This window comes from Melospiza georgiana, chromosome 11, assembly GCF_028018845.1.
Source record: "Melospiza georgiana isolate bMelGeo1 chromosome 11, bMelGeo1.pri, whole genome shotgun sequence".
Classification (NCBI taxonomy): Eukaryota; Metazoa; Chordata; class Aves; order Passeriformes; family Passerellidae; genus Melospiza; species Melospiza georgiana.
This window is the reverse complement of record NC_080440.1, coordinates 884045-905208: the sequence shown is the minus strand read 5'-3', so window position 1 is coordinate 905208 and position 21164 is coordinate 884045. Positions and strand designations below refer to the sequence as shown.

Sequence of the window (21164 nt, the reverse complement as noted above, 5' to 3'; positions counted from 1 at the left end):
AGGGCACAGCTGTACCCAGTGAGAAGGAGATGCTATAAAAGAGTGGGGTGGTGTTGAGAAGGGAACTGGAGTCAGTTGGGTGCTGTGTGAAGGAGAAACAGTCAGAGCTCTGAGGAGCTGCCCATGAGAAACACCAGGAAGGTGTGGAACCTTTGTGAAAGGAGACAACAGCATGGAACCCCTGTGATAAGGAGACAACAGATTCCCCAGCCTCACCCTGACTCCCAGAAGTTGTTTTAAGCTCATCTGGGAGGGATGTGCTCACCTCCTCCCCTCTCTGGCCCTGCGCTTGGCCGGGCAGGGGTTTTGTGGGGCCGGGCAGGGGTTTTGTGGGGCCGGGCAGGGGTTTTGTGGGGTTGGGCAGGGTTTTGTGGGGCCGGGCAGGGGTTTTGTGGGGCCGGGCAGGGGTTTTGTAGGGCCGGGCAGGGGTTTTGTGGGGTTGGGCAGGGTTTTGTGGGGCCGGGCAGGGGTTTTGTGGGGTTGGGCAGGGTTTGTGGGGCCGGGCAGGGTTTGTGGGGCTGGGTAGGGGTTTTGTGGGGCCGGGCAGGGTTTGTGGGGCTGGGTAGGGGTTTTGTGGGGCCGGGCAGGGGTTTTGTGGGGCCGGGCAGGGGTTTTGTGGGGCTGGGCAGGACAGGGGTTTTGTGGGGCTGGGCAGGACAGGGGTTTTGTGGGGCCGGGCAGGGGTTTTGTGGGGCCGGGCAGGGGTTTTGTGGGGCCGGGCAGGGGTTTTGTGGGGCTGGGTAGGGGTTTTGTGGGGCCAGGCAGGGTTTGTGGGGCTGGGTAGGGTTTGTGGGGCCGGGCAGGGGTTTTGTGGGGCCGGGCAGGGTTTGTGGGGCCGGGCAGGGGTTTTGTGGGGTTGGGCAGGGTTTTGTGGGGCCGGGCAGGGGTTTTGTGGGGCTGGGCAGGACAGGGGTTTTGTGGGGCCGGGCAGGGGTTTTGTGGGCAGGGGTTTTGTGGGGCCGGGCAGGGTTTGTGGGGCCGGGCAGTCCCAGCAGGGCTGCACTGAGCCCTGCAGAGCTCTGGGTTCCTCCCCTGTTTCCCTCTCCGGTGTTCCCCAGCCAGGCTCCCCCTGCCCTCCCTCAGCAGTGAGTGTGCTCTGGCTGCATGGACTGCAGCCCCAGCGAGGGGAGCAGCTGGATAGAGGGTAGGACAGAGATTTGAGCTGAATTATTTACAAAGTCTGGCAAAAGCTTTGCTGATGTGGAGAAAAGCAGTCTTTGCTGTCTGAGCTCAGAACTGCTGTAACTGAGCACTGGGATTCAGATGGATTTCACATTAATGGTTCATTCCAGAGCCTGGGGATGGGGCTGGAGTTTGGGGAGCTCTGGGCAAGCAGGCTGAGGGATAGCTCAGATCCAGCACAGGCATGAGCCTGTGTATTTAAAAATTCAAAACTGCAAACCAACAAAACTGTCCCAGGAATTCTCAGTTGTTTGTCTTCCAAAGAGATGTGAATCTCATTTTGTTTTCATTTCCAACAAGAGCTGCTTTGCTCCTTTTTTATTTGGGCAGTAGGAACTTGGAAAAAGCAATGAAAGAGTGGTGACTTAAGCAAAACTGAGAATGAAATAGTCTCCTAGTTTATGGCTCTGAAGTGCTTTACCCTCACCGCCCCTGAGTGCCAGAGGAAGGAGCTCAGGACTCATTTTTCCCTGGAATATTCCCTGGGAATGATGTGCTGCCCTCAGCCCTTCCTGCCTCTCCTCATGGGAGCAGGAGGCCGGAGTTTATTGCATAATAATACTTGTAAAAACTTCCCTTTGCGTTCCTTCTGTTTGTTTGCAGCCTGGCACAGGCTCCTCTCCAGCTCCCTGTTGCTCTGCAGCTCTTTCTGTGTCCCTGGGGGTGAGCCATGTGCTGGGAGAGGAGCCGGGCTGGAAGGATGTGGCTGCAGGGGCTGTGCTGGGGAGGATGCTGGAATTGCCTGTGAATCATGATGAGGCCTAATTAGGGCCCCTGGTGTGGTGCCACAGTGCCCTGGGCACCTGCACGGCACAGGAGCAGCCCCAGCTCCTCTGTGGCTGGGCAGGGGTGACACTGGGCTGGTGCCACAGTGCCACCTCCCTGGGCTCTCAGCGCTGGCACCCTCTCCATGCCACCTCCCCAGGCTCCCTGAGCTTTCAGTGCTGATTTTCTCTCCAGTTTCCTTCCTCTGGGTGCCCCCTGTGCCACCTCCCTGGGCTTTCAGTGCTCATTCCCTCTCCAGTTCCTTCCTCTGGGTGCCCCCAGTGCCCCCCTATGCCAGGAGCCCTCAGTCCCCTCGCTGGGTCACAGAGGATGGAGCCCAGATGTGAAGCAGAAATCCTTCTCATCCTCCTTTCCACCTTTGGTTTCCTGCTTCTCTGTTTAGTTACTGCTTCCCAGAGCATGAATTTCCAAAGGAGAGCGTTCCAGATCCGATGGGATGGGGTGGTTTTGGGGGGATTTGGGCAGGTTTACTGTCCCAAAGCCGGGAGGAGGTGAAGCCTCCAGAGCTGGGGCTGCTCTGCTGCCAAGGGGGGCTGACCCAGAGCTTTGGGCTCTGTACAGCAGCTTTCAGGGACACAGCCCTGCCTCTGGGGTTTGTCTTTGCCACCCTTGCAAAGCTGGCACTGAGCACCTCACTTACCCAAGCACAAATGATTCAGTCCAACACTGCAGTGATTTAATTTCATGGGATCCAATTGGTTTGCTTACCTAAAAACCTGAAATCCAAACCACACCTGAACTGTCTCTGACCTCCCTGGAATTTAAATGATATTTTTAGTTGTGGCAGTCATTTGAAATGCTGATGTGTCAGTCCCAAAGAGGGAATACTTGTCTCGAGTATTGCCACTTGAAATTTTGGGAAGCCACACAGATGTTCATCTCCTCATTATGGAAATAATGTATTTGGTTAATGTGTTGGTGTGAAGAGAGGGGAATACAAATTATCTCGCAACTTGTGGGGTTTGGTTCTGTTTTCAGTGAGTTGAGTTGCTCAGAGGGCAGAGAAAGCTCTGGGGAGATCTCAGAGATCCTGACCTGAAAGGGGTTGCAGGAGGGCTGGGGAGGGATTTTCTGCAGGAGCAGGGGGGACTGGACAAGGGAATGAGGAGGGGAGGTTCAGATGGGATTTTGGGAATGAGGAATTGTTCCTGGCAGGGTGGGCAGCCCTGGCACAGCTGTGGCTGCCCCTGGATCCCTGGCAGTGCCCAAGGCCAGGTTGGACATTGGGGCTGGAGCACCTGGGACAGTGGGAGGGGTCCCTGCCATGGCAGGGGTGGCACTGGGTGGGATTTGGGGCCCCTTCCTATTTCATTATAACTCTTTATTATGAGTTTAACTCTGAAGGTTCGGTGCCGCCAGGCTGGGCAGAGCAGCCCCTTGCATTTTTGTTTTATTATAATTCTGTATTGCAATTTTAACCTGTTGAGCGTCCCCAGGAGCTGCTGCAGTCTCTGCATCCCAGCAGAGAGGGACCTCTGTATTTTCACCCTGGTTTGAATTATGCAGTGAGTGACTGCAGTTTAGCTGCTTTTAAGAAGAGGCTCGAGCATTTTGTCAGTGGCTGCTGAGCAGGGGGAAAAGCACTCTCATGTTCTGCATTTTGACCTCCTGCATCTCAGCTTTTGCTGCTCTGCATTATTAAAATGGAACAGGCCATCTGTGGAGCAGCTGCTGCTGAAAGGCTGGGGAGCTGGAACTTGGGAAACTGGTGGGAAGGAGCATCCAGTGGGTTGGGAGGGACCCCAAAGCCCACCCAGTGCCACCCTGCCACGGCAGGGACACCTCCCACTGCCCCAGGTGCTCCCAGGCGTGTCCAGCCTGGCCTTGGCACTGCCAGGGATCCAGGGCAGCCCCAGCTGCTCTGTTATTTGCTCAACAGCTTTCAGCTCATCTTCAGCTGTGAGGAAAAGGATTTTTTCACGGATAAAGGTCCTGGCAAAACAAATTGCCCATTTCCAGCAAGAGGGCAGCAGGAAAGGAGGAATTCCTGGCAGGACTCTGCTCCAGGAGGTGTTTCTAGAGCTGCCTGGGAGTGGAAATGGAGAGACAAAGCCAGGCTTGTGCTGCTGGTGTTGTGCACACGGGAGCACACAGGGAGTGAGGGGTGCCTGAGGGTGTGGGATGCAGAATAAGGAGCAATAACAGCCTGGTGTGTGAGCCTGTCCCTGCCAGGGCTGCCCCACCCAGCACTGGCTGAGATCTCCCCTCAGCTGGGTCCTTTGGTACTGTGGGAATGAGGGCACAGCCAAAATCTGTCTGTCTGTCTGTCTAATTTACCTATCCATCTATCATCTATCTATTTATCTGTCATCTATCTGCCTACCTACCTACATATCTCTCTGTATCTCTGTGTGTCTCTCTCTAATCTGTCTATCCATTTATCTAATCTATCTATCATCTACCTACCTACCTACCTACCTACCTACCTACCTACCTACCTACCTATCTACCTATCTATGTCTGTCTGTCTATCTATCTATCTATCTATCTATCTATCTATCTATCTATCTATCTATCTATCTATCTATCTAATTTCCCCATCAGAACAGCCCAAAATCCCAGGTCTGCCCTGAGTGGAACTCCCTCTGTACCTGATTTATGCCATGGATATAAAAGTCGGATGTGGCACCACCTGAAATACCCCTTTGCACAGTTACAATCTGCAATTACTGCAAAAGAAAACAGCTGCAAAGCACTTTCATGGCGTGATGGAAGTTAATGAAATCATTTTTTTTTATGGCCTTTTTACCGAGCTAGAAGGTTAAAATAATATCTGTAGACTGTCTTAACACCACCTCACAGTGTGTGGCTGGGCAGCAGCAGAAAATCTGTAGAGAGACTTGCTGTCCTAAAATTGATGCTGTCATTCCCCACCTAATGCTTTTATCCCAGATGTAATGCCAGTAAATGACACTGCTTTGGGTTAAATGCTAGGGAAATTGGAAAAGTGTTTGAGTAGCTGCTTTCAGCTCATTTGGCATCAATAATTATAGCAGGTGATGATTTACTGTGTGGGTAAATAACTGGCTGTCAGGAGTGTGGACATCCTTGGGACTAAATAGAGGAGTAAAAATATCACAAACTGCTCCCATCCCTGCTGCAGTGAAATTGGGTCAATGTGTTGGATTTGCTCTCACCTGGGCTGCCAATGAGAGCACCCGAGGCACATGGCAAATGCACCGGGTCAATAATTTTGTGGTTTAATTAGGCTTAATGATTTTCCTTGTTAAATAAGCCCTGAGGCCCCGACGCCCCTTGTGACACGTGGAGGGGATGGTTTGTGGCGTGTGCTGATGCAGTGGCTGAGCAGGGTTTATTTCCTGGCTCTGCTGAGCATCCCTGCTGGTGCTGTCCCTGTCCCTCACCTGGACTCAGGCTTTGGGATCCTGTCCCTGTCCCTCTCCTGGATGTCCCCAGCTCCTCTCAGGCTTTGGGATCCTGTCCTTTCCCCCACTCCCCCCTCCAGCTCCCCCTTTTCCCCTCTGTCTCATCACAATGTGGTCCATGTATGTATTTATCCCGTGGGGGAAAATAAATGAACCCTTTAGGTAGTATCATCTTTCTACGTGTAAAAATAATGATTTAATCAAATCACAGTGATTTGAAGTAATAAGAGATTCATTGTAATTTGGAAAATCTCGTAAAGGAACTATTTATATCTCTTAGAGGTATTTGCTGAAAAAGTGATTTGCTAAAGTATGAAATATGGGGAGCGTTGGGGAATCACTAAATCTTGTCACAGCAGTGCGGTGCCTGGTCACGAGCAGGGCTGGGGAGCGAGGATTCCTGCTCTGCATTTCAGCGTTCAGTGGGTTTTGTTGGCTCATGGAATCCCAGAGCCCCTGAGCCCAGCAGTGTCAGCTCTGTGTGGGTGAGCTCTCTGTGTGTTTTCGGGTCAGAAAGGTGAAGCACAGCCCCAGGTGTGTGGTTAGAACGTTTGCCTCGTTCACCTGAGCGTTTTTGGGTCAGGTTTGTTCCAAACAAGGCTCTGAAACGAGAGAAGCATTTGAGGTTCCCACTGGCACAGGTGGACCTGCAGGGCAGCCCTGTGGGACGCGTGGGGACAGTCCTGGCTGCTAAAATCACCCCTGGCAGTGTCCCAGGGCAAGGGAAGGCGTCCCTGCCATGGCAGGGTGGCCTGGCTGGGATTTAGGGTGGTATTTAGGCTCCTTCCAGCCCAGACCCCTGTTCCCAGGCTGGCAAGGAGGGCAGGGTCTGGGGGTTCTCCAGCACCTTGGCTCCAGGAGCAGCATTCCCAGGAATGGAGTGCACTGCAGGGCTGGACAGGGCTTTGTCCAGGAGTGCCCAGGGCTTTGTCCAAACCCACTGTCACCACACCCCCCCACACACACACTTGTCCCAGTCAATAGGAGAGAATGGTAAAAAATGTTCCCTTTTTAATAGGGATCCATATTCCCGCCTGTGAATGCAGAGGGATCATTAAAGCAATCAATGGGAATGTTATTATTTGTTATTAAATCTGTAATGGTTCAGAGTAATTCATATGGAATTCTATTACAGTTTTATCAGGACCCATTGATTTTGCATTATTAAGTTATAGAGCACTTTCCCCAGAGGTCAGTGAGTTTGGCACGTGGGGAGAGTTTATTGCTGCTCTTTCCCTGCCATATGGACATTGTACATCTCAGGACTGGATATCCCCTTTGAAATGCTCTTTTAATCAGGAGCAAAACCAAAATACACGGGTTTGCAGGAAGAAGTTTTGGTTGTGTGTCCATAAAACCTGGCTGCTTTCTGAATATCCTCCTCAGGAAATTTAATCCTCTAAATGGTAATCACAGAATCACAGAAAGGTTTGGGCAGAGAAACAGTGCTGGCACAGAAATGTTCCTAAACGACTCGTTTGTTATCAGTTAGCTCCAGCAGGTGTCCCGGGAGTTTTAACCCATTATTCACTCAATCTGTGGCAGGCCCAGGTGAGGTCCCTGCCTCAGGACAAGCAGAGCAGGGAGGGTTGGGGTCTCTGCCAGCCCAGGGTCTCTTTTGCTGCACTTTGGTCCATTTAACTGTGGGAAGGTTTCATCCCGAGCTGCAGACCCCCTGAACGGCTGGGCAGTGGTGTGGAGCTCACGGAGCTGCAGCCCAGCCCTGAGGGTTCTCCCAGCCCAAGTTGTGGTTTCCTTGCCTTTCCCGTGGGCTGCCTCAGGCTGGGGCTGTGCTCTGACACCCTCCTGGAGGAGGGACCTGCCTTGGGTTTAACAGACTGCGTGGTTTGGTGAGGCTGCAGGTGCAATGTGGGTGAGCTCCCAGCCTGTTTCAGGAGGGCTCGGGGCTGCTGTTCCTGGCTGCCCTTTGGGGTGTCTGGGCTGTGCCGTGGAGCTGAGTCAGTGGCACGCAGAGCAGAGCAGGGAGAACAGGCGTTGACCCCGTTCCCATCTCCTCCCCAGTTTGCACACAGCTGCCTCTGTGCTATTTTTACCCTGCTGCAAGGGCTGCCGTGCTCGTTTCCCGTGCCAGATGGGTTTCCTGAGCCTCTGCTCCCCCCTGTGCTGTGCCAGCCCCTGTGGCTCTCCCCAGCAGGGAACCCTCGGCTGCCGGGCCAGGGAGGTTCCCCTGCATACAGGAGGTGCATCTGCAGCCCCTCCTCGCTGCAGAGCCCCGGATGGGGCTGGGACAGGGCTGCCTGGGGCTGTGAGAGCTCATTGCCCCCATCCTTGCACCCTCTGCAGTGCCAGAGCGGCTGCAGTGCCCAAACATCCTGTGGGACTGCCCCTGTAGGATGGCAGATCGTTCACCCCAGAGCTCCTCTGGGCACAGCCAGCATTCTCAATCCTCCCCAGCCCTGCTCTGCCTCTTCCAGGCGTCAGATTTGGGTATTTGAGCTCCTCCACAACTCCCTTAGTAAAGGAGAAGCTCCTGTTGTGCAGGGCTGAGCTGGGGTGCCCTGGGGAGCAGGCACAGCTCTGCAGCCACAGCCAGGTGAGCCCAGCACAGGTGAGATGTGAGGGGTGCCCTGGTGGGGCTGGCACAGAGCTCCAGAGGGACAGCTGGCCCTGGGAGGGCACAGCAGGGAACCAGCAGGGTTGAGGTGCCAGGAGCAGGGTCAGTGCCAGCCTGCAGCTCCCAGGGCACAGCAGCCAGGCCCCAGTGTGTGTGCCAGGCTCCCAGGGCACAGCAGCCATGGCCCAGGGTCAGTGCCAGCCTGCAGCTCCCAGGGCACAGCAGCCATGCCCCAGTGTGTGTGCCAGGCTCCCAGGGCACAGCAGCCATGGCCCAGCCCTGCCCTCTCCCCCCGCAGGCTTTGACACCTACTTCACCTCTCGCACCCTGGAGAACAACAGGAGGAACGTGTGGTTTGCAGAGTACTGGGAGGAGAACTTCAACTGCAAGCTGACCATCACTGGCTCCAAGAAGGAGGAGTCGGACAGGAAATGCACAGGTGAGGAGTGAACCCATCCCCTCCTCGTGCCCTGGGAACGGGGCACCAGCGGGGCTTTGGTTTGAGTGAGGGGCGGCTGGAGGGGTTGGTTTGTTTGTGTGTTTTAGGTGGAGGATGGAACAATTTAGGAAGGAATTGTTCCCTGTGAGGGTGGGCAGCCCTGGCACAGGCGCCCAGAGCAGCTGGGGCTGCCCCTGGAGCCCTGGCAGTGCCCAAGGCCAGGCTGGATTGGGACAGTGGGAGGTGTCCCTGCCATGGCAGGGGTGGCACTGGGGGGGATTTAAGGTCCCTCCAACCCAATCTGGGATACCGTGATTGGAACACCCTGGAGAAGCATTGGGCACAACATGCCTCTGTGACACAGAAGCCACAGCTGGTGGCACCTGATGCCCCCCCAGCCTCCCCCCAGCCCCTTCAGATCTGCCAGCAGCAGCTGGAATGTGCCATGGTGCATGATTGCCTTCAGTTGTGATTGGGGAAAATCAGTTCAGGGGAGGACGTGCTTTACTTTGACTGAAAACTGATGAAAACTCCCACCCAGAGCAGTGTGGAGGGAGTTTGGGTTGGAGCATTATCCGATGCTTTGTGGTGAGCAGGAGAAATTTCAAAGCTCATCTGCCTTCCCCAGGAAGTGCCCTGGGATTGCTGGGCGCTGCTGGGATAAATGAAGGCTTTTGTCTGCGATGGGATCAGGTGCCGAGGCTGGGCTGGGGGTTCTGCCCCTGCAGAGCTGTCCCTGGTCCTGCAGGGCTTTGCCAGGTGACGGTGCAGGGCTGTCACTGCGCAGAGCTCCCCTCGTCACCCTCTGCTGCTCCAAACCGCAATATTGACCCTGGCGTGGCTCCGGAGCTGTTCCCAGCTGTGCTCACACAGCAGCTGGTGTGGGGGTACCTGTACCGGGGGTACCTGCAGGGCCCTGTGTGTCTGTGCAGGCTGGGCTGGGGCTGTCCCTGTCCCCAGGAGGGCTCTGTGACGCTGCTGGGGTGCACGAACACTGAGATGTTTCTGCCAGCTGCCCAATTGCACCTCGTGCGCATAAGAGCTGCCTGCTTGATACCGTGAGCGCTGCACAATCTTTAAATTAAATCTCTTGTTAATGATGACTATCACCAGGCTCTCAGCAGCACCATTGTGCCAGACCCTTTGAAGATGTGTTTAATTCTTCAGGAGCTGAAGCAGGCTCTGAACTCATCTCGCGCGAGCGCCGATGGAGTGGGATTTTGATGTCTGCCTGTGTGAATTATATGCCATAAAAATCGTCCTAGAGATACTATTTATTCCTCCTAACACGTCCCCTCTGTTGTGTGGTGATAACAATGAGAGCAGGGGGATCAGCTGAAGGAGAGGCGCTGGGAACAGGCATGCCTGGAGATGAAGGAGGGAGACCAGCAGCTCTCAAACCTGCATCTCACTGCTGCTGTCTGAAAGAGATGGAACAAGTGGGATTCTTCTCTGTTCTCAGCACTCTGGGTTGGAGCTGTTCCCTGCCTTTGTTGCAGCTGTTCTGCTGTGAGGATGTGCCTGAAGCCGGCCCCCTGCTCCGTCTCTCAGGAATCAGGATGAGGAGCACTCCAGCCTCGAGTGGGAAGGGGGGGTTAAACTGCTTCTCATCACCTTCAAAAACATCCTTTGGAGGCAAAAAATGCTCGTGTCAACACACTGCCTTTGTGTTTCATCTTCTCCTGGCATCCCAAGGTACTCACTGCAAACCCGTGGGACAGAAGTGTTCTGAAATCACGCTGTGCTCGAGTGTCCCAGCTGCTCCACTGGCACACAGCCGTGCTGCTGTGGGGCTCCTGCACATCCCCAGGTTAAAAACCAACAGAAAAGAACCTTCTTCTCAGAGGGGAGCAGGAATGGTGCAGCTCTCAAAGAGGAGCAGGAATGGTGCAGCTCTCAGAGATGATCAGAAATGGTGCAGATCTCAGAGACGATGAGAAATGGTGCATTTCTCAAAGAGGAGCAGAAATGGTGCAGTTCTCAGAGAGGAACAGAAATGGTGCATTTCTCAAAGAGGAGCAGAAATGGTGCAGTTTTCAGAGATGATCAGAAACGGTGCAGTTTTCAGAGAGGAGCAGAAATGGTGCAGATCTCAGAGAGGAACAGAAATGGTGCAGATCTCAGAGAGGATCAGAAATGGTGCAGTTTTCAGAGATGATCAGAAATGGTGCATTTCTCAAAGAGGAGCAGAAATGGTGCAGTTCTCAAAGATCAGAAATAATGCAGTTCTCAATGATCAGAACTGGTGCTGATTGGAGTTTGTTTTTACTTCCCACGGTTTTGCTCTGGCAGCACAGAGGGGCTCGTGGTTTCCTGCTGCCCCATGTCTTGGGCTGGTTCTCCAGCCCTCCCTCCATGGAGCCCAGGATGCCCTGACAGGGGCTGGGGGTCTCTCCTGCCCCTTCCCCAGAGGCACCCACAGCACTGCTCCTGCTGCTTCTATCTGGAGCAACTCGGTGCCTTCTGGGAGCTTCCTTCTCCTGCAGAGTAATTAATCATTGAATTTCGGTACTCCCATCACACAGGAGCTGCTCCTGGAGCCTGGGGTAAAACCTTCTGCCTGACTTCTTCAGCTCAGCCTCCGAGGGGGAAATATTCCCCACAATAATGTTGAAATAAAATTGTGCCCGTCACCTTTGGTTTATTCCTGCCTGAAAATGGACTTTGGGGCTGACTTAATGCTCGCTGCAACAGCAGAAGGGTGACACAAACTGGAGGGAACACTCTTCAGCCAGGCCTATTGATCTGGATATTTGCTGGTTTTTTTGAAGTCTGAACAATATTTGGTCCCTAACATTTCATAATCATAACATTTGCTCTGCAGGTTCTTTGCTGCTTCAGATTCGGGTTCAATTTCTAATTGCAGTGGAATCTCTTTAGGAGGCACCTCAGGCTGTGTTTTGGTGAAGGACAGCACACTCCCAGCTGTAAATTCAGACATGTTTGGGGTGAGCAGTTACATTTGGCTCCACATCTGGAGTTACTGTGCACAGCTGGTGTTTAATACCCAGCTGAGTGGCTGTTCCAGCACAGGGAAGCATCCTTGTTCTTGGAAATTCTACTGAGATTTAAAAACCTTTACTGTTTTCATGTTTGGACACCGTTACATTGCTCTGGTTTTTTCCAGGTGTGTTTTGCTTGGGTTCCTCTCCCAGATCTCTCCACTGCTGCAGGTTTTCCCCCTGCTGTGTGTGTGCCCAGCCGTGCTTCTGGAACTTGCTGTGGCTTATCAGTGCTGGTTGTGTGCAGCATTTCAATGCCAGATCCCCTCCCCTGGCATCCCTTCCTGCTGCATTGCTCATTTGGTTACAGAGCTGAAACCACTTAAAAGCATTTTCCTTGTCAGGGCTTGAAACCCTGATAAGTTCTGTAATCAATGAGAGGAGTGAATAATGAAAAGGATCCTGCCTGGAACCTCACCAGCTGGAAACTCACTTGTTCTGCTCCCTTGTTTGCAGGGTTGCGGGGTTTCTAGAGGAGCTGAGATGTAAAACTCAGTGCCTCAACCATCGTGGAATCCTGGAATGGTGTGGGTTGGAAGGGCCTTAAATCCCACCCAGTGCCATGGCAGGGACACCTGCCACTGCCCCAGGCGCTCCAAGCCCTGTCCAGCCTGGCCCTGGGCACTGCCAGGGATCCAGGGGCGGTTTCAGGGGAAAGGTGACAGTGACAGGAGCGTCCCGAGGTGCCGTTAATTGCCCGTTAATTACCCGTTAATTGCCGGCGCGTTCCTCAGTTCTCCGCAGCCCCGTCGGTGGCTTCTCTGAAGGGACTCTTCCATTCCTTGATCTGGCTTTGATTTCAATTAGAGCCCGGGATTTGCAGCAGAACGAGCACCAGGTTTAATACCGGCTGTGCCTCGCTTTGAGCGCCCTGGAGCCTCGGAGCCGGGCTTGGGAGAGCCCCGGGCCTGGAGCGGCTGCGGGCTGTCCCCGCGGCCTCTGGAGCTCCCTCCGGCCTCTGGAGCTCCCTCCGGGCTCGGGCAGGATTTGTTTCCCGGATTGTGGAGAGTGATTCGCGAGCAGAGCCGGTGATTCTGGTAGCAGTGACTGAGGTTTGGTTGTGTTTTAATCAATAACGCTGCGGCCCAGCGTTTCATGGGCCCGGCTGGAGGCGCAGCCCCTTCAGGCTCCGCTGGTGCCGGGGCAGCGCTGTCCCTCTGTCCCCGGGTGTCACCGTGTCCCAGGGCAGCGCTGTCCCTCTGTCCCTGAGTGCCCCACAGGGCAGCGCTGTCCCTCTGTCCCCGAGTGTCGCCGTGTCCCAGGGCAGCGCTGTCCCTCTGTCCCTGAGTGCCCCACCGGGCAGCGCTGTCCCTCTGTCCCTGTGTGTCTCGCAGGTTAGCGCTGTCCCTCTGTCCCCGAGTGTCACCGTGTCCCAGGGCAGCGCTGTCCCTCTGTCCCTGAGTGCCGCCGTGTCCCCGCAGGGCAGGAGCGCATCGGGAAGGACTCGCACTACGAGCAGGAGGGGAAGGTGCAGTTCGTGATCGATGCCGTGTACGCCATGGCCCACGCCCTGCACCACATGAACCGCGACCTGTGCGCCGACAGCGCCGGGCTGTGCCCCGAGATGGAGCACGCCGGGGGCAAGCGGCTGCTCAAGTACATCCGCAGCGTCAACTTCAACGGTGAGACACGGCCCGGAGCCTGCTGACACCCCTGCCACCTACTGATATCCCCTTGCCACCTACTGATATCCCTCGGTCCCCTCCTGCCATCCCTTGCTCACCTACTGACCCCCCACCCCCGTTACCTACTGACATCCTTGCTCATCTACTGCCTCCCCACTGTCCCCTACTGACCGCTCCTGTCACCTACTGATATCCCTTGGTCCCCTCCTGCCATCCCTTGCTCACCTACTGACTCCCCACTGTCCCCTACTGACCGCTCCTGTCACCTACTGCCATCCCTTGGTCACCTACTGATATCCCTCGGTCCCCTGTTGACACCCCAGGTGACCTACTGACCCCGCCCTGTCACCTACTGATATCCCTCGGTCGCCTCCGGACCCCCTCCCCATTACCTGCTGACCCTCCCCATCACCTACTGACCACTCCTGTCACCTACTGACACTCCCACTTACTTATTGACACCCCCTGTCACCTATTGACCACCTCCATCACCTACTGACACCCCCCTGTCCCCTACTGACCCCACCGTCACCTACTGCCATCCCTCCTGACCCCCTCTGTCCCCTGCTGACCCCTCTCCATGGGGCTGGGGCTGGCGGGGGTTGCTCTGGCTGCAGATCCTGCTCCCCGGTGCTCCAGGGGATTTTCCTGGGTGCAGGGTGGGGCAGGGGGAGCTCTGTGCTGCTGTGTGTGACAGGAACAGCACGGCCTGTGGTGCTGCTGCTCTCTGGCCATGCTCCTGCTGGGGAGTGGCTCTGCCCAGCCCCATGCACCTGGGACCATCCTGCTGGCCCTGCTTTGGGTCCCTGCCCTCCTTGCAGAGGTGCTGCCATCAGTGCAGCCAGGCTGTGATGGACAGAGGCTGGATGTGAGTGAGGAGCTCGGTGTGCATTTTGTGATCATTGCTGCCTGGAGGACAAAAGGCCCATCATATGGGAGACTTTAAACCTCAAGTGCTCAGCCAGTGAAATTCTGGAAGTTGTGAAGTGCAGCTGTGTTTTTGCCAGTGCAAAGCTGAGGGTGCTGTTCATGGGAGCCCCTCGGGTGCCCAAATTGCCATGGATGTGCCCCGAGTACAAACTCCTGGCTGGTGACACCTGTGTCACTCCTGGCCTCCTCTCCATAATTCATTCCTCACCTTGCAGTGATTAAGAGATGGAAGCCCTGCAAATTCAGTCAGGCTGTGTCTGGGTTTGAGGGCTTCCTGCAGGTGTCAGTGCCCTGTGTCTGCGTGGGGAGAAGCAGCTCCTTTGTTGGGAACTGAATTAAATTGTCACAGCTCTGCGTGAGCAAGGAGCTGCAGCCTGGAGACTGACACAGGTTCTGAACTGCTCAGTGGGCTCAGCAGAACCTGGGAAACCTTAACGGGAAGAAAATAAATCCTAAATGATCAAACACCGGTTAAATAACGACATGTTTTAATGACTGGAAGATCAAGGGTTATTTCTGAAATGCCTGTTTCCTCTCTGCCATGAGGTTTTCATCCATCACTTTTAATTAATTTCATTATTTCATGCGAGGAGCCTGAGCTGAGGCTGGATGGCTGCGGTGATGCAAAGCAGGACTGACAGACCCTGCAGACAGGTGGCACAGAGGGGCTGCAGAGCCTCACCCGGAGGTTAAGGAGGGCTGGCCCTGCAGAGCAGAGCCCTGGCTGGAGCCCAATTCCTGCAGCTTCAAAGGGAGCAGGGGGACACTCGTGCCTGCCCCAGGGTTAGCAGTGCTTGCCTCTCCAGCTGCTGCATGGATCCCACCTCCCCTGGGGCTGAGCTATTCCAGCACAGGGTCTGCTCCTGCCTGCCCTGTTCTGAGCCATGCTGAGCTGGGACTGTGCCTGTGGGGTTTCTGCAGGGTCCCAGCCCATGGTGCTGTGCCTTTGGGGTCCCTGCAAACCCCCAGCCCACAGTGCTGTGCCTTTGGGGTCCCTTTAGGCCCCCAGCCCACAGTGCTGTGCCTGTGGGGTCCCTGCAAACCCCCAGCCCACAGTGCTGTGCCTTTGAGGTCTCTGCGGGCCCCCAGCCCACAGTGCTGTGCCTTTGGGGTCCCTGCAGGCCCCCAGCCCATGGTGCTGTGCCTGTGGGGTCCCTGCAAACCCCCAGCCCATGGTGCTGTGCCTTTGGGGTCCCTTTAGGCCCCCAGCCCACAGTGCTGTGCCTGTGGGGTCCCTGCAAACCCCCAGCCCATGGTGCTGTGCCCTTGGGGTCCCTGCAGGCCCCCAGCCCACAGTGCTGTGCCTGTGGGGTCCCTGCAGGCCCCCAGCCCATGGTGCTGTGCCCCCCTGCTGCCCCCACGGCCGTCCCAGGTCCCTTTCAGTGCCTTTGCTGGGGTTTGGGGTGCCTGTGCTGTGTTCTTGGCTGCATCCCCGAGGGTTTGTCAGTTTGTCCCTGCGCTGTCTTTGGCGTGGCTGTGACAGTGGGGTCCATCCCCCACCTGCCTCCTGAGCAGCAGCCCTGGACCAGCCCTGCACCTTCCTGTGTGTGTCTTTTGCATTTTGGGAGCTCACCTGAGCTCCTGCCATTCCAGGTGTCCCTTTCTTGTCAGCTCTGACAAAGCTGAGCCTAACTCACCCTAAGCAGCCCTAAGAGTGGTGATCAGCCAAATCCCACTGAGCACTTTGCTGCCTTTCCTGAGGAGCCGAGGAATTACAGCCCCTGCTGATTGACTCTGAGTGTTTCCACTCTGATGTATTCTGGCTGCATGAATCTGTAATGACAATTAAATATCTGCCTGGTGCTCGCAAGGAACCAGCCAGGAGAGATTTCAGTGGGAGATTTTCTGTACCAGCCTTTGAACTGAATTTGTATCTGATCTCAGAGGATTGTAGGAGAGACAGGAAACAATTTACCAGGGCTGGAATGGAGACTATGCTAATTCACTCCTTCAAATCTTTTTTTCACTCCCCGGAATTCAATGAAGAATGGGAATCATGAAGAAAACGATAATCTTAAAGTTCAGTGCTACAACAGGAGAGATTTTTCATTGCTTTAGGGAAAAAAAGTTAGGAGGAGGAAGCTTTGAATATAGATATGCTGGAGGATTGTCATAATCTTCAATCTTGACACAATATTACTCTACCCCACCGCAGCCTATTTTAATATGTCTGGAAATAAATGTCACCCTGGAAGGTGCTGCTGGAGCTGTGGGGAAGTGAGGCAGCGCTTTGGTTCTCCTCCTGGGAGGGTTCCCAGCAGGGCTGTGCTGATCAAATGCAGGTGTCTGTCCTGCTGGGAGCTCACCTGGGGCTCAGGTGTCAGAGCAGATCCAGCCTTGGCCAGCACAGGAGGGGTTGGGGCTCTCTTGTCCTGCACTTACCTGTGTTTGTCACTGCAGTGACTGGTATTATTTACCATTTATTAAATGGTATTATTTACCATTTACATGGTAAATCAAGTTAATTCAGGATCCTGCTCTGGGTCTGCCCAGGACACTCCTGTGGTAGTGCCGCAGGGCCTGGAGAAGGGAGTGCACAGGGAGTGCACAAGAAATGCTCTCCCTGGATCAGGGAGCACACAAGGAGTGCCCTTCCTGGACAAGAGGATTCACCAGGACTGCTGTTCCCAAGGCTGCTCTGTCCTCTCCCACCCCCGTGACAGGAATGGGCACTGTGGAGGAGGATGCCAATGGTTCCTGTTTCTGGATGCATTCAAGACTCACCAGAGCCAGGCTGGCTTCTGACAGCAGCATCTCCCAGAAGCAGATGGGCCATTTTCTGAAGGGGGCAAGCAGCATTTAGAGGCTGCACTCACAGGAGGGGTTTCTCTGGAGAGCTCTCTGAGGACAGGGAGATGGGAGGCAGGAAGAAAAGCCTCCTGCTGGTTTTGCCCTTGGGCAGAGCAGGGTGAGGCAGGGCTCACCTGGCCTTGCTGTGTTTGTTACAGGCAGCAGGGTAGGGCAGGGATGGTGGCTCTGTGGGACAGGGCTGGGTGGTGGCAGTGTCCCAGAGTGTCCCCTTTGGATGGCTGTGGGATGGTGGCTCTGTGGGACAGGGCTGGGCGGTGGCAGTGTCCCAGATTGTCCCCTTTGGATGGCTGTGGGATGGTGGCCTCGGCCTGGGACGTGTTTCCAGTGTGAAGGCTCAAAGACTGGGTAAAGCTTTGTTGCTGGGTGGTTGGATTTTGTCTGGTTTCCTTCCCCAGGCAGTGCTGGCACTCCAGTGATGTTCAACAAGAACGGGGACGCCCCGGGGCGCTACGACATCTTCCAGTTCCACAGCAGCAACACCAGCACGCCCGGCTACCGCCTGGTGGGGCAGTGGACAGACGACCTGCAGCTCAATGTGAGTGCCCCTCTCCTTGGCTATGGGCACCCAAACCAGCAGGGACCTTGGCTATGGGCTCTATAACCAGCAGGGACCTTGGCTGTGGGCTCTATAACCAGCAGGGATCTTTGCCATGGGCTCTATAACCAGCAGGGACCTTGGCCATAGGCTCTATAACCAGCAGGGACCTTTGCCATGGGCTCTATAACCAGCAGGGACCTTGGCTATGGGCACCCAAACCAGCAGGGACCTTTGCTATGGGCTCTATAACCAGCAGGGCCCTTTGCCATGGGCTCTATAACCAGCAGGGACCTTGGCTATGGGCACCCAAACCAGCAGGGACCTTTGCCATGGGCTCTATAACCAGCAGGGACCTTGGCTATGGGCTCTATAACCAGCAGGGACCTTGGCTATGGGCTCTATAACCAGCAGGGACCTTGGCTATGGGCACCCAAACCAGCAGGGACCTTGGCTATGGCTCTATAACCAGCAGGGCCCTTTGCCATAGGCTCTATAACCAGCAGGGACCTTTGCCATGGGCTCTATAACCAGCAGGGACCTTGGCTATGTCCTCACAGCCCCACACTGGGGGCTCTGCACAGTCTCCCTCTCCCCTGTCCTGCAGCTTCTCCCTGTACCCAGAGAGCCAGAGCTCCTCAGACTGACACAGACACGAGGTGCTCATGTAAATTTTATTGCTGCTGCGTGGCTGCAGTCCCCAGGTGCCAGCTTGGGAAATGGAGCTGTGGTTTGTTGTAGTTTGAAACCACTGAGCTTTCACTTGCGGACGCTTTTTGGTTTTCCTTGTCTTTGGAAGGCTGGAACGAAATGTGTTTGCAGTGAGTCACTTTTCCAGTGGTGTTTTTAACCCTGTGGATGAGGTGGGCATCCCTTTGTGGGATGATGCCTGAAGGAAAGCTGGCACGTAGGAGCAGGTGCTGAAACGCACTTTGATGTTTCCCAGAAAATCCCCAGGGCTGGTGGGTGGGAGAGCTGGAGACCGTGTCAGCCTCATCCCCCGAGCCTGGCCTGTGCCCTGGCTGGCTGCAGGGTCCCTGCTTGGCTTTGGGCACTGTGCCCGGGCTCCTGGGGCAGGGTTCCAGCCTTACTTTGTGCCTGCCCTGTGCCCTGGCTGGCTGCAGGGTCCCTGTGGAGCATTACCAACAGGGAGGATCAAGGCATTGCTGGGTATGTGTGGAACAAGGGTTTCCTCCCTCAGTCAGCCCTCCCAGCCCAGGGACATGGGGAATGCTTGGTGTGCTGGGCCCCTTCTGTGCCCCTGCTGCCACACCTCCTCTGCAAGGGGGACAGGACAGGCTGTGGGACATGGCCCAGCCCTGACACCCTCCAGAGGGGGCCAGGACACGCTGGGGTGACACAGGGGGTGGCCCCAGGGTGACCCAAGGGGTTCTCCCAGCCTGGGTCTCTCTCTGGACCCGGTGTCACACTTGGGGCTGGCCCTGTGACCTGTGGGGACACCTGAGCTGCCCCAGCCCTTTGTGCCTGGGCTGCCCACAGGGTCACAGCCACCCCCTGGTATGGAACCAAAGCCCCCACACTTCCTATTTTTAATGGTTCCATTGTTTTTGTTAAACCAAGTAATTAATGTGGGTCACTGAGGGCCCACTCTTGGAGGCTGACCACACACAATATTTCACTCTCCTTGAATTTTGGCCCATTTTTATTTTCTGTGTTTGATTTGCTCTTTCAGTGCTTTTCAACTTTTGATGTTCTATATAAGGAAACCTATATTAACTTGCAATTTACAGTTCTTTTAGCAAAAAATATTAATATTTTATTAAGCAAGTCCTTCTTTATGTAAACTGCACATCCTGATCCATTAAAATTTAAAGCTAAATTAATGGAGCTTGATTTGTATTCCTGTTGTTGTGTTAAATGTTTCCATAAAAAGATCTCTTTCCTCACCCTCGTAGCCTCATGGCCACAGGGTCATATCAGTAGCTGAGATTCTCTCACTGACTTCCCTTCTAATCACTCAAGTGTCCCGGTTTCTCACACAAATATATATCTAAGACGGTCCCTTTTGTATTATTGGATTATTTCTTACAATAATAAGGACAATTGTGGAGTCTAGAGAAGCCAAGGATTCCTGGAAATAACCAAAATAAATTCTATTAAATACATCCCAGGGAAAGCTACCAGAGGATGCGATTTGTCTTCAGTAATTATTGTGGCAATAACTCTTCAGGGGATGTTCCCCAGTCCTTGTTTTCAAATACAACACCAGAGGGGAGAGCCAGGGGTGTTTGGTGCAGGTTGGAGGGGGCAGCTCTGTGTGGTGCTTTGTGTGCCCAGGGCTTTGTCCCTGCTGGGTGTCGGCATCCCCTGGGCATGGGGAAAGCTCTGCACACCCCACAGGTAAGGACCCTGCACATCCAGGGGGCAGGAACTGCAGGGCAGCAGCTCGGTGAGTAAAGATTTTCTTCTTTCTCATCATCCTCATTCCAGGAAGGACCAGGAATGTTTCACTGTGGGATTGCTCTGCAGCCTCTTGTGGGTGCCTTCAACAAGGTCATCTTCAAACAGGAGAGCTGTTTGAAATGCTGAGGTGCTGCTGGAGGAGAGGAGCCAGTGTGCCCCGGGGAGGATGAGGAGTGTTGGGTTTGGGCTGGTTTGCTTTTCCAGGGGCTCATTTCAGTTTGTCAGGCTGGGTTTTCCTTTGTGTCTGAGGCTTGTGTGGTTCCAGCAGCAGGAAATGGGAGCTTGGCTGAGGGCAGCATGGCCAGGGGACAGGTCTTTGGGGCTGCTGGACAAGGGGCACTGGAGGAGTGCGAGGAGCTGCCTGAGCAGCTCCCATCCAATGCTGGCTCCAAAAATGCAGCTTCTCCTGCTTGGAGGTGCCTGACACAAACACAAACACATCTCTCCTGGAGGAACTGGTGTGCCTGAAGGAGGAGGAAATGGATGGCTCCTAGAGGAAGCACAGGTTCTCCTGGGAAATTTGGGGATATTGCTTCTCTTCCTGCAGGTACAGTTAACTCAGCAGCTCCCAGGTTTATTATGTTTTCCCATCCCGTTCCCTGAGCAAGGATCCCAGAACTGCCAAAATCAATAGGTGAAGGGAACATTCCCTGTGAAATTGTTGAACCTGCTCTTTCCAGGAGTTGGCCTTGTGCTGGGGCTGCTGCCCATGGACATGAACTGCTCCTGGGGCCAGCGGGGTGCAGGGATCTCCCCATCCCTGGGCTGCTGGGACCCTGCCCCACGGGCTGGAGGCGCTGGGAGATGGATGGGATTGATGGTGATCAGTGTGGTTCCATGGACACAGCTGTTCATGGGCATGCTCTCCTCCTCAACCCCTAAGGATGTGGTGTGGGCCCCTGGATAATTCCCTGCCCCTGGATAACTCCCTGTTCCCTGTGCAGGCATCTGGGAGTTGCTCTTTGCCATGGGGAGCAGAGTGTGAGATAAAGCCCTGCTTGGGATCAGGAACATTATTGTTCCTGTCAGGGACACTGACACAGGATGGAAATCCCACCCTCCAATCCTTTTTCCCCCACAAACAGAAGCACATTGAGTAACTCTGTAATCCTCTGTGCAGTTTATGTGAAACCTGCTCACTTCAACACCTCCTGAATCTGTTTGGGCTCAGGCTAATCAATTTACATGCCATAAACATCTCTGTTAGGGAGTTTGGAAATAAATGTTATGAATAGTGAGCTGGTGAAGAGTGTAATTAACTGTCTAACCTGCTGGCAAGAGACCTGGCTGTACCTGCCTTTTTCTGATGAAATATTCGAGTTGGAATTGCATCCAAGCACCTCTCCAGTGCTGTTTGTTGCTCAGGAATATTCTGCCAACAGATGGTATTTGTCTAAAATAACACCTTCAAATTGATTTCTGTTCCTTGTTTTCTTGGGTTTTTGCTGGGTTTTGGGTTTTTCCTTTGG

The 21164-nt window shown here is 54.6% G+C and overlaps 1 protein-coding gene across 5 annotated transcripts in view; it reads left to right on the top strand.

The window, feature by feature from the left end:
- The window catches only part of GRM7 (glutamate metabotropic receptor 7), a 160692-nt gene that overhangs the window by 93900 nt on the left and 45628 nt on the right, over nucleotides 1-21164 (top strand). For all 5 annotated transcript variants that reach the window (XR_009115079.1, XM_058032116.1, XM_058032117.1 and 2 more), the window contains exons 5-7: nucleotides 8228-8368; nucleotides 12792-12992; nucleotides 17132-17271. Coding sequence is in view for 4 of the 5 variants with exons in the window: in XM_058032116.1 (XP_057888099.1) it covers nucleotides 8228-8368; nucleotides 12792-12992; nucleotides 17132-17271 (482 nt within the window). In the remaining variant the exon portion in view is untranslated. The remainder of the gene's footprint in view (nucleotides 1-8227; nucleotides 8369-12791; nucleotides 12993-17131; nucleotides 17272-21164) is intronic.